Raw genomic sequence first — 12,693 nt, forward strand, 5'->3', positions numbered from 1 at the left:
TCATTTTTCAATTTGAGGTTAACCGGTCTCAGTCCGCTTTTGTACGATTTTGCACATTTTCACGTAATTCATAAAAAGCTCGGCTGCTATTAGGCTTTGGATTTACACATTCGAAATAAAATCGATCATGGGGTGGTAACCTGCGGACTCTGCTGTCCTCTCACTTGCTCATAGTACAGCCCGCCAGGAGAAATTATTGATTTGTTCGGAGGGCGTACGCGTTTTGAGCGCGTAGCGGCACCCGAAGCTCCGAGCCCTTGCGATTCTCACTCTCTGGCAAAATTCACTTCCCTTCCCATGAAAATATCAGCCCCATCGACTTGGCTCACACCCACGAACGAGGGGCCGGGGCTAAACGAGAGATAGACTTCAACTTGTGCGTCCGAGACAACGAACCCTCGAGTGCAAGGATCGATGTCGCGAACGCATACTTTCCTTCCAAATAGCCACTCAACGGTTAGCCAAATCTCTGTAGTACGCGGAGCCTCGGTGACCCTGACCGTAACACGAGGGTCGTGCCAAAAATCCTTTCGAAACATGCTCGCCTTGTGTGGTGGGAGCTCAAGAAAAAATTACTTTGTTCAGGAGACAAAAATTACAAGAACACGGGACAAATTTAATCTCTTTATTCATTGAATTTTATGTACAAATTTATGGATTTTCGAATTAAAATTTTTTCGTCAATTCTATCAGCACGAATTACTTGATATTCAACCCATTTCGTCACGTATAATCTTCGTCGTTACTCACTCTTACTTTCTCACGACCCACGTCAATTGGCATGTGAATTTTTTAGGTTATGTTTATAGGTTATACACGTACGGTAAAGGGACTCGGCTCCCGTCACCTGTTAAATATAAATGTGCACGAGTGCATGAAATATTCCAGTCGAGGGTTACGCAACATTTTTAAAAAGCGAGAGAAGTACACTACCTTTATCGTGTTTCTCTCTTCATTTATCTTTGTGACACAAACTATTTTTACTACGTTTACACGATATACGACGAAATTTCGTGCTCGTGTCATTGGATATTTATTCATGTGTAAATGTAGATTCGAGCTCGCTGTATATGGATGAGCTAATAAGAAATATCTGTTTTCCTTTGTTGTTTCAGGAGGCGGAAGCAAAGAGTCTACGGGCAAGTCTGGCAAGGATAACGTCTCGCCATCGGGACCTTATCCCGGTAAGTGTTCCCTTCCCATGTGAGATTCGTCTCCATTTTTGGACGCGAGAAAATCTCTTGAGAGATCATTTTAAAAAATGAAAGACGAGAGGATCGAAGACGATATTTTTTTGTGCGTTTTTTGAACCCTCGCGACCTCGACGTGTGGCATTATCGTAAAAGCTACCAACGATTTTCCCAAAAGTGCATCGAAACCAGAAGCAGGAGAAAAAAGTCTCGACGAAGTACGGAGACTGCTCTATTTTTCATATTCTTCCACTGGTGGCTCCACACGCGTTTTCCCTACTCACGAACGAGTTTAAAAACTATTTAATACAATCTTGAATCACGGTTTTTGAAAGTGCTCGAAAGTTCACAATTTTATGCATTTTCAACAGATGGCGATGTCACATTTTTCTTGAATGTGAAACGCAATGGCAAAGTTTGTTTGCAAATCGTTAAAAAATTCATTGCTCATCCGATCCTAAATATGTTAAGAGGTTACACTAACGAGGCAATTACACTCAAAATGTAGAGCACGCTTGGACGTCCGCGTGAAAGCGTCTCCTTTCTTATAAAACTCAGAATTTCGTACTTCCTACAATTGAGAAATTGCATTTTACCTAATCGTGAAAAACCCATATCGATTGCGAAGATATCTAATTGTATTTTTCCAGTTTAAAAACATATTTTCGAAGATGCTCCGTTCGATTCGAGCAAATAACCTAAAAATGAAGTCCCTTGGTATAAATATATGGCGGAGAACAAGAAAATTGATATATCGCAAGAACGTCGTGAACGGAGACTGGAGGAGGAACGACCACGTACCGAAAATCTCGAAATAAACTCTTCCCCCCTCTCTCACTCGATACGATTCGTCGTCTCTTTCTCACTGCCCCCACGCTGACGACTCGAGACAACGGAGAAGCGAATTCTAAGCTCCCGCATTTTCCAATCTGTCGCTCGAATAATTTTGCACGCCGAGTAGGAAAGTATAAGCAGTAAGCAATCACGATTAGTGTTTTTAACCCGAGAATCGTGGTACGATGCAATTCTACAATGTACGGAAGTTTTTTTTCGTAAGATTCCGTTGGCCATTAACGCTTTCGTTTCTCTCATCACTCGAAGTTGCAGCTGTGCTCTTGTAGCCACTGGAAAACGTTCCGAGGGTGGCAAACGATCGTCTTTTTTCATTTTTTTTTTTTTTTTTTTTTTTTTTTTTCTTTAGAATCCAAGAACAGAGCAACCCCGGCTGTCTATGGCTACAAAAACATGAGCGTCGAGATATCTCAGCGTGTGGACTTTGAAAATATACTCCCAGCAGCAGCATCTATATGTTCACTCGCGTTCTCTCATCTCTCGTTATACGTCGGGTCCGACCTCGGTGCTTCGTTATTTTTGGAAAAGACCCCTGGATTCGTCATTTCTCTTGGCTTCACGACTCTTCGCTCTCCCTCCTTTTATCACGTACTTCGTGAAAATGTTCGTTCTTAAATTTTCGTTCAAATCCGCGCTTTTCTCAATTGGGTACACTCGCATCGACGATCGCATAAAAAATGAGAGTGGTAATGCCAGAATTGGACGATTGGACGATGTCGAAAAACTCACGAAAGTCCAAAAAGTTTCGTTCTCATACGAATAACCTAACTTTTTACAGGCGAGATTGGCAGAATGGAAAATTTAGTTTCTTTCGAGGGGAGGATGCGTTCAGAAAATAACCGTTTCATACTAGAGTGGAGGGGAGAAAGAGAAGAATCGACTGTTCGAATTTGATGAGTTTCCGTAGTACGCGAACGCGCATTGATCGTCGTACTACGAAGACTCGAAAAATCAAATGATCCGTGAAGCATTGCCAGACACGGGGATATATGTAAAAACAGGAATGCTAGTCGAAAGGAGTGCGAGAGAGTGAATAATGGAATGGAATTGAGAAGGAGAAACAAACGCATATCGTTCTCGTTTTGTTTTCGAATCGCACGTGGAACGAGACGTCGCGCGTTGACGTGTTTCTAGCCGGCAGCTTCGAGTGACGCCGGGGGTGTCACTTATTGCGGTTAAAACGAAAAGCACGACGGGAGAACAGCGAGCGAACGGATCGGAGAATGTGAGAAAGAAGAAATAATGAGAAAATCGTGGAATTGTATCGCGTTAGGCTATGCATTTCTTTTTTCTTTCAAATACGTTTTTTTTTCGAGCGTACTTCACCTCGTAGGTTCGTTTCCAGGGGGATGATGATGCTGGATAGATCGGACACACCCGAGACACGTAGCCTGGCTCTCTCGGTTATATACGCGCCCGCGCGCTTCCGACCTATACAGACAGTACAGAATCTCTCTTCTCCCAACAGCCACTGGAGAGAGAAATAGAGAGACGAGAAACGTTGATATAGCTGTAGGTATGCTCTATTCACTATTGCGGGTATTGATCCGTGTAGGCCTCTCGGTCGACGACGACGTCGTCTACTACATGCCCGAAGGACCAGCCAAGATCCAGTACGCATGTTTTTTCCAACCTAACCTTACAATCTGCTATTTTTTCTTCGCTCCATTGTTCGCGAATTATGAACGAAAGCCGGTGGACAAGTACTTTTGTAGAAAAGAAAAACTTTGCAATTTCACGTCACTTTTGATAGAATTTGAGAAAATAAGTAGAAAAAGACGATTTTTCGTAAGTCCAAAGCCCCCAGTTTTCCTTTGTTCCGGTTTTGAACGATTGTTCCAACGGACGGTTATGTTGAGAAACAAAATGGAGATATTCGTTCTGGAAAGTACGATCGAATTTTGGCACACCGATTGACGTATTTTTTCGAGTTTTTTCCTACCGTACTGCTTAAGAAAGACAGGAAGGCTCTCGTACGATTCTTTGTTGAACAATCTCTGCTAAGTGTATTGCGCGTAATATACGATTGAGCCGGAAGTAAAACTACTTGAGATGCGAGGTACGATATACTGGAGGTACTTAAAACGACAGGGGAAGAGTGAGAGCGAGAGGAGAGACGGACGCGCGGATTGGTAATGCGCGATGGTTTATGCTTCGAGAGGATTCGAGAGCTGATGCCCGCAAAATCGTGACTGGAATGTTGACAGACATCGTTATATTTTCGTATATTTTTTCACAAAGACAAAATTGCAGGAAACTCGAATGGAAATCTTCGATGAATCATATTTTTCTTTCAGATAATCAAAAATAAAAATAACCCTCGACACGAACAGAGAAAACAAGTATCACGAAAAAAAAAAAAATGGCGGAGCGACGGTGTCGAACGATGACGAATATTTTTGAACAAAAAATCCAGATTTCCTTTTTCCCAATTAGCATTAACCGTGCGTTCCGCTTTTATCTTGTTTTTTTCGCAGGTGTCAGCGAGCCGAACGACGCACCAAAGAAAAAAGGTTTCTTCAAGAGCTTTTGGAAACGGTCGCGTCACTATTCACTGGAGAATCAATAGCCCAGGTGCGTTCTGGTGAGCAGCCGGCAATCTCATAATGCTGCAGAGATCACTGGGCAACAGGATGAACAATCGCTCGGAAATAATCGGCATGATTATCAACGTAACGAACCGGGAGGAGGAGACGGCGGCGTAGAGGGAGGAGGAAAACGAAGACGCCAGATAACGACGACGAGCAACCACCTCGTAGTGAACAATCCTTGTTGCTGCATCGTACAGTGATCTCTTTCTCTCTAGCTCTCTCCGTTTAATTCGTCAGCCTTTCAAATAATAAGTTTATCGAATGCAAGTTGTATACATAAATAATTTGGTAGGCGTGTCGCGTCCAGCGAACGACCATCATTTCGATATCTCGTACGATTATTTATTATCGTATTTTCACGAGATCGATTAATTCCCAAAAATCTCCATCCCCCGAATTCGGAAGGTTCGATTCGTCATTTTTCGCCTTTAATTCCACGAGGCCTCGATAAAAACCCAAACAAAACGAAACAACAGAGCAAAGGAAAGAAGCAGCCCAAATTATTGAATACGAGTGCCCAACGAATGCGAGTGTCGAACTGTGTAAGAGGCCAATAACGAAGTGGAGCTTGCGCGGGCATCGATTTTTTGGAAGCGCGATATTAGGAGTGCTGGGTGAATAGGCCTCGAGGAAGCCATTGTGGATCGAGTGTAGCGGCATTGCGAGGAGAGAGAAAAGTGCAGTAATTAGTTCGTAGCAAGGGAGAACGAGAGAGAGAGAGAGAGCGCGAGAGTGAGAGAAAGGGAAAAGCGTGCGTGTGTGCGTGTGTGTGTAGCACAGGTTGAAGGTGGCGTGGCCGTTCGCTCGGTCAAGCACGAGTATTAACCCAAAGAATTAGTAGTGCGACGCGTTACGTTTCGCCGACAGGAGGCCAGAGAGAATAAAACAAAAGGATGAAAAAACGCGACGAGTTAAGGGGCGCGCGAACCAATCGTAAATACATCTCGAGTTTATCACGAATTTACGAGGTTACGACGATCCTTTTCATTGCGATTAAGAAAGGATTTACGAAAGAGAAAAACAAATATGCAACACGTCTGTTTCCCCCCCCTCGCCCCTCGTATTATTTATAAATTATAACGATCTATGATAATAGTGATTCTTCGAATGAATTTAATATATGCAATTTAACGAGAAATAAACAAAATATATAATAATAATCATCATTAATAATAATAATATTAATAAACAATAATAATTATATTGAATAACAATAATATTAAGTACAGTAATGATAATAATGATGATGAAATAATAAATATTAATAAATGCTATAACGATAAATAAAGTGAAATAACAAATTCGTAAACGAATATTGCCCACAGAATTATTTATATTTTTTCATCGAACACTGTTGTTTCTTATTTTCGACTCTGTGCTTTTTTTTTTCTTCTTCAATCGCCTTCGACTTCTCGAACGTGCTACGGTCTTGGTCATATACAAACAAACCGGAATAAATATAATCTCGTTGTTCGCGAAATACGCTGATTCCCATAATCGCGAGCACACTCGCAACGTGGCAATGAAGCTCGATATTATCGATTTTTTTTCGTTGTTCTATTTAGTCAGCATCACGATTTAATGTGCACTGTCAGCGGGGATCGAGTTTGAAAAATTCACCGTGCGTTATTTAACCACCATTTTGTTCGAGGTTAACCTCACTTTTATTGACTCCCCCCGCCCCAAATCCGAAAAGTTTCGCGTTGGGAATTAAATTGATGCTTGGCGTCGTAAGAAATGCACAAAAGTTTCGCGACACATGCGTTCCTCGAGACAAATTGTTGCTGAATTTAGTGCCGGCTGACGCAACCCTGACGAAACGATACGAATGTGTCGAAAAACCGTTGCTCTTGGCACACACACACACTCGAGGGTTAAAGGTGACGTTTCTCGTGAACGTTTTTTCCATCAGGATTTTCGTATCGAAAACTTGGAATCCAATGCGTAATATTTAGGTAAATGGAATTTTCGATCCCACGTTTTTTACGAAGATAAAAAGAAACTTTTTTCACACGTTTCGTACGTACCTTTGAGAAGAAATAGTTTATCGAATAATTTTACAAAATTGTGAATCTTCTTAGACTTTCTCAACTGATCAGGGTCGCCTGACACGCCTCCAACGTTTTGAGACGTTTATCCGATCTACTTTTTGTACCTAGCATTGTTTGCCTACGAAAAAGCTCCCGATGCGTTTTATTCGTAAAAATGATTCTTCTACATAGCCGCGGCCCGACGCCTACAGCACACAAAATCGTATTCGTTTATTCTGTATAGATTATAGAGAAAAGGAGGATAAAAGCTGATTCGAAGCCCAATAAAGAAAACTGTCCTTTTAAAATATAGACGTTAATAAACGAAGGTCTACAACACCGAAAACTAATTAAAAAACAATTTTCCCTCCTCCCAAAAGTCGTAATCACCACTCAACGTCGTCGTACACACTCCATTTTTCTCAATCCCAAATATTATTTTTACGAAAACAAAACGAAGCAAAACTACCGTTGCACCGTCACGAGCTTGGAGTGCACCTGCGAAACGGAGCGCGCGAGCGATAATTAATTCCGTGCAAACGTGTACGCGAGGACCCTCGTCGTATCGTGACGCACTTTCGACATAAGTGGACAAAACTGATTTCATTCCGTCACTTGGCTCCATAATCGTAAAATCACGAAAGGAATAACGAGCTAAAATAAAAACAAAGAGCCGCGGGACTGTGTTTAATTAACTGATTTTTCAAGCAATCAATTGAATCTCGATAACAGCGAACTTGGGAATTCCGTGCAAAAATAACTGAGAAGAAAAATCCTGATTATTTTCGCGCTCGACACCAAGAGCGTTCCTGTTACTAAAACAATGAAAAAAATCCTGCACACTAACTTCCAGGCTCGGGAAACGTAGTAATAGCAGCTAAGCACCGAACCACATGCCTTAATGATACAAGAGTACACTTATACCATACACATGTGTGTATATCCCCTTATATATTTATGTATATCGTTATACATAGTATAGTTACGTATATAAATATGGAAAAACAACAATATGCATATATATATACATGTATTATAAATACAGAACAATATACGCAGTAGATAGGCGTATATGAAGACGAGAATCCATGCAGTAAGAGGACAAATATACATGTGACATTTCTGGCAAAGTTACGAAACTCTCCATCTTTAACCTCTAATTTCGAAGGATTCCAAAGCGAAAAAAAACACGCTACAAGTTCAGTTCGATGTTTCGTTGAATAAATTCATTGCGAAAATTGATGCTGCGGTCACATCCGACAGCTTATTTATTGTTAATATATTCGTTTGTTACTCACTGATCAATTTCTAACTATACTCGCGAATAACGAATAAGAAATTTAACTGCTGATTTGACTAGAAATGCCTCATATATGTAAATATATGTTCATCCCGAACGTCGGTGCGTTTTCAGCGTCAAATAATATCTCAAGATCGTAATCATTTTTGACTAAGTATATTATTATGTACAATATAAACGTGCTCATTAAAAAAACGAACACATCGCCTAAAACGTACTTACGGTTTTTTTCCATGTGAAAATGATCATTTTCGCAGGTGTCGTGAGAATCGAGTATTGAGGTTATTTTCCGCTGTGCTGAGATTTTGGAGAATCGTTTTTTTCACTTTTTCTCGTTTCAATTCCAACGTATCTATACAACTGCTGAACCTTGCGCCACAAAGGACCGCTCGAGCTCGAGCGCGCAATTACGCAGAAAATCTCCAAGGTCAAGTGAAAACTCATGGAATATTAAAGCCCGGTGGTGGAAATAAAAGGAAAAAGCCAAGTGACAACTTCTCGCTGCAACCTTGGAAATCGATAACGGTCGATCTCGGTGTTGAAAAACCGTGCGATGTACGAAATTTGAAGGATCGTGGCCGTTTCAAGGTCAACCGAAACGGCTGAGTATGCAGTGAGCACAGTGTCGCGAATATTCCAACGCGCAGTTTTTGTAATCGGAACGACGAAATTCAACATTCTTCCTAATCGCCCGAGAAACCACCTTTCGAGCGGCAAGTGTACGCGAGGGGAAAAAACTCAGTCGTTTTCTACTCTCAATCTCGAGAAGCGCGTGACCACGCCATAATCTGTGATCGATTCGGCCCAAGTTCCTTTTCATATCTTGGTTTACTCACCAGCTTTTTGAGGGATGAAAGTCGAATGACGTGGCGAAATGAGAAATCATGCCAAATACGTGGGTTGGGGGGTAAGAAGTAGGTCGTTCTTATCGGTTTTTTCTCCGCTCGCTCTCGTCAGGAATTCCGAGATGTCAGAGACCGGAAATGGAGAGCTGCGGTGACGGGGTCGACCGTTTCCGTTTTTTCACAGCGACGTTATTGCAGTAAGTCCGTATCTGTATTCACATATTCGCCATTTTCCAACCACATCGAATCGCAGTCAAATCGACGAAATTAATGAAAATAAAACACGTCCGTTTTTTACACCACTTTATACAAATTTATTACTCTCTTAACACAATCTTACTTTTGATGTATGCAAAAAAAAAATCTTAAGAGGAAATATCGTTTTACAAAGCTACACCTCATATCCGTTGCTCTCTTTATCGTTTCTCTTGCGCAATCTCTCCCTCTCTCGCGTCCTCTTGTTCCGCTTCTTCCGTGGCATTCGTCGCTCGTTAAACTCCGACCTCTCTTTCTCCACCGTTCTTCTCTCTCCTTATCTCGGGGACACGCGCACGCGCTTTTTGCCTTTTCTTTTATTCTTCTTCCTTTCGTCAATTATTTGAACGGGCAAAGATACTTTTATAACTATTCGTGCAAATGACATAGACCGCGACATCTTCGAAGGGACTTGAAAAGAAACCAATAAAATGACGATTTTTGGCGAGACGACACACTTTTTGTTACACAATTGTTACTTCAATTTTTATTCTTTCCAGTGTTGTTTTTTTTTTGTTTTTTTGTTTTTTTTTTTTTTTTTTTCGGTTTATCGATAAAAATCGTTACACAGTAGTTCGCCCTGGCGCGCTTGGCACATCGAATAATCACACGAATACTTTTTATGCCTCTTTCATCATTAGTCAGCTCGAATGTTCATTTTTTATATTTTCCATGCAACAAGCGCCCAGTTTTTCATAGTATGTAAGTAATAGGTAAGGTGGTAGTAATAGTTAAGGTGGTAGTTAGTTAGGTAGTTGTTATTTTTTTTGTCCTTTTCGTTTTTTTCCTTCCTTCATTTTCTTTGTAGTAGTTAGCGATAGCGGTAGTAGTACAAGAAGTTATAATAGTTCTGTAGCGAAAAGGCGAGACGCGCGAGCGTCGGAGAGCGAAATTTCTACGGAGCCATTTGTTTATTCGAATGTTGTTGTATTTTGTGTGGTAAAGCCGTTTCGAGGATGGAAATTTCGACAGGGAGTTAGCGCCACTCATCTCCATTTTTGTTTCATCAAAGCATTGTGTTTTCTTTTTTTTTTTTTCATTTTTTTTTTGTAAAATTGCAACGCTCCCACGGAATTTTGAAGCCATCGGCAATAAAACCCCCCCAGTGCAACTTGAGATTTTTCTGTGTCATTTTCCCAACGGTAGTTTCCTTCCCCTCTCCTCTTTCTCTCTTTGATACAGTGGCTCTAATCTTCCCGGTGCTCGCTCTCAGACACACGCGTGCTCTCCCTTGTTTCTCTCTCTCTCTTCCTTGCTTTCTTCCTAGCAAACGCACATACACACGCAGGCACGCTCTCATTCTCTCTTTCACTCGCTTGATACAAGAATTTTCTCGCTCTCGCTCTGCCATGTACGATTCTTTCGCTCGCTCGCATCTTTGTATGTATATATTGATTGTGTAAAAATGTCGGATGGTGTGCACGTGTTGCGGCGCGGCTCGTTCTCCTCTTTCGCCCCGTATCTATTTTTTCCTCTTTGTTTCGTTCTTCTCTCTCGGTCGCCCCCTCGCGCTTTTTATCTTTTTTCCTCTACTATGCTTCGCTCTCGTTCTTTCTTTTCATTACTCTCATCTCGCGCCCTCATCATCGATAAAAAATCTCAGCAATATGACACATCGTTCGCCTATCTTATACAGTAGCAATAATAAAACAGTTAAATAGCTAAAACAACCGCGTTTCGTTCCGTCATGCCGGATGCTGCAGCCAAGTTGAATTCTTATTTCTTCAGTTCGTTCTTTTTTGTGTGAGTGTGTGTGTTTTTTGTTTTGTTTTCTCTCTCTCTCTTCCTTTCACTCTCTCATTCTGCCAGAATTTTCACCGTCCCGTACTTGCATAATACGATTTTCTTCTCTTTTGTTTGTTCTCCTCGAGCCATTGTCCCTCGCGTCCTCGACTCTTCCACTTGTTCATCCGCGCACACACCCGTCCGAGCTAGCTTTTGTCTCGATCCCACGCGCAGCAACATTCGAGTCTCCAAAAACACACTCGCACTCGCTTTTACTCTCTCTCTCTCTCTCTCTATATTTCTCTTCCCCTTTCGTACATTTGTAAAAAAAAGGCCGTAACTTTATATTACGATACGAGTTTAATTATCATTGTCGACTTTAACGGTATAATATTGTTACATGCTTATCGATCTTTGCGCTTTTTCACTGCTTCGCTCATGCTCCGCGAGATGTTCAGGGCATCTTTCTTTCCTTCTTCTTCTATTTATTTTTTTGCTTCTTTACTGCCAGAGATCTTTGGAAAGCGGTCGCGTTACAGCCGACAAACATACAACTCGCGTACTCACGCTTGCATACGCGCGCACACACACACACACACGCAGGCATACACAGAGGCACACACGAACAGCAGCCTCGGTCGTATCGTCTTTTCTCGCTGTATGACTCGCGCGCATCTCAAACGTAGTGGGAGACTTCTCCCGCCCTCCTTCTCTTTCCCGTTCTCCGTGTCCCTGTGTCCGAGTGCATGAGCGTGTGTGTGCGTGCGCGTGCGTTTACTCCGTCATATGCGCGTCGTCGTGGTAAAATGAACGCCGAGGGTAAAGCGAGGAGAAAATGTGAGAGGATCGAAACGAAATAAAACGCGGTGAAAACACCCTGGACTTTCGGAGGAGGTATTCACCTCCCCCCACTCTTTCGTTTATTCTCCTTTTTTTTCGTTGGGTGAAAATATATTTTCGGCGTTTCTCTTTCGAGCACAAGCTTGTTTGTTTTTTGTTGTTCGCGCCGTATGTGTTTGCGTGCGTGTGTGTGTGTGTGTGTGTGTGTGTGCGCGTGTGTGTGTTTTCCCGATGAAATTCGTACACGCGTGACATTTTTGTGGTTTTTTCATGTTCTTTGTTACGCGCGGGCAAAACTTTAGAGTTTTATTGTTCTTCATATTTTTCAGTCCTTTTTTCTTTCATTATTCATTTTGTTCGTTGTTGTTGTTGTTGTTGTTGTTGGTGTCAGCGCAGAGGAGAGGACGATGACGATGACGATGACTTTGAGTACAACAAAACACGTTGCAAGTTGTTGACATCGGGACGCAGAGGGGGTGCGCGGCCAACTTGTATACGGTACAAATTAGACTGCTGCAAATATTCTGCGACGACGATGACGACGAAGACGAAGACAACTACGACGACGACGACGACGGCTCAGTCCGGCGTTCTTCTCGATCTCTACCTCTTTCTTTTCTTTTATTTTTCCTTCTATCTTACTCTCTCTCTCTCTTTCTCCCTCCCTTTCGATGCGCTGCATGGGGCGCATTTAATATTCCGTTCGCTGTCATTAAAATAATCGATCGTATCATTATCATTAATTATTAGATATTTTGTGTTGGGTCCCAGAGGTTACTGCAACAGAAATAAACGCAACGAAATTCACGCTGTTAGACGGCTTTGCTTCGATTTTTTCAAACCCGCTTTTAGCTCCCATGCCATACGATTCTTAGGTTCTAACGCTTCAACGAGATTCCAAATGTGCATTTTCCGGGGAGGGGGGCCCGAGGCTTGGGAAAAGCAGTGGACGAAATTAGACAGAAAAATGTGACAGATTTTTGAGTTTATTCATAGAAAAACGATGGATTAAGGGTTAGTCATCGGAGTGAGAATACCAGTTGGCAGCAATTCATAAATCCAACG

General features: G+C 41.9%; 2 protein-coding genes and 1 long non-coding RNA gene across 7 annotated transcripts in view; 1 reads left to right on the forward strand and 2 right to left on the reverse strand.

Moving 5' to 3' along the window:
• Nucleotides 1-8,180, forward strand: part of LOC122411141 (uncharacterized) — a 94,384-nt gene extending 86,204 nt beyond the window's left edge. For all 3 annotated transcript variants that reach the window (XM_043419707.1, XM_043419706.1, XM_043419708.1), the window contains exons 11-12: nt 1,116-1,184; nt 4,520-8,180. In XM_043419707.1, the coding sequence (XP_043275642.1) occupies nt 1,116-1,184; nt 4,520-4,611 (161 nt within the window). In that variant the 3' untranslated portion in view covers nt 4,612-8,180. The remainder of the gene's footprint in view (nt 1-1,115; nt 1,185-4,519) is intronic.
• The window catches only part of LOC122411146 (putative SLC9B1-like protein SLC9B1P1), a 104,974-nt gene extending 92,572 nt beyond the window's left edge, over nt 1-12,402 (reverse strand). Inside the window, exon 1 of one of the 3 annotated variants that reach the window (XR_006261095.1) lies at nt 8,800-12,402. The gene's annotated coding sequence lies outside the window, so the exon portion shown is untranslated. Of the gene's footprint in view, nt 1-3,368; nt 4,526-8,185 lie in introns of those variants that run through there. The other 2 variants (XR_006261094.1, XR_006261097.1) reach the window with 2 other exon arrangements.
• On the reverse strand, nt 612-3,376 carry LOC122411148 (uncharacterized). Its single transcript, XR_006261098.1, has 2 exons — nt 934-3,376; nt 612-847 (listed from the first exon to the last, which is right to left on the reverse strand). It is a non-coding gene; the product is annotated as an uncharacterized lncRNA (long non-coding RNA).
• Nucleotides 12,403-12,693: the final 291 nt, after the last annotated feature.

This window comes from Venturia canescens, chromosome 5 (genome assembly GCF_019457755.1).
Source record: "Venturia canescens isolate UGA chromosome 5, ASM1945775v1, whole genome shotgun sequence".
NCBI classification, from domain to species: domain Eukaryota; kingdom Metazoa; phylum Arthropoda; class Insecta; order Hymenoptera; family Ichneumonidae; genus Venturia; species Venturia canescens.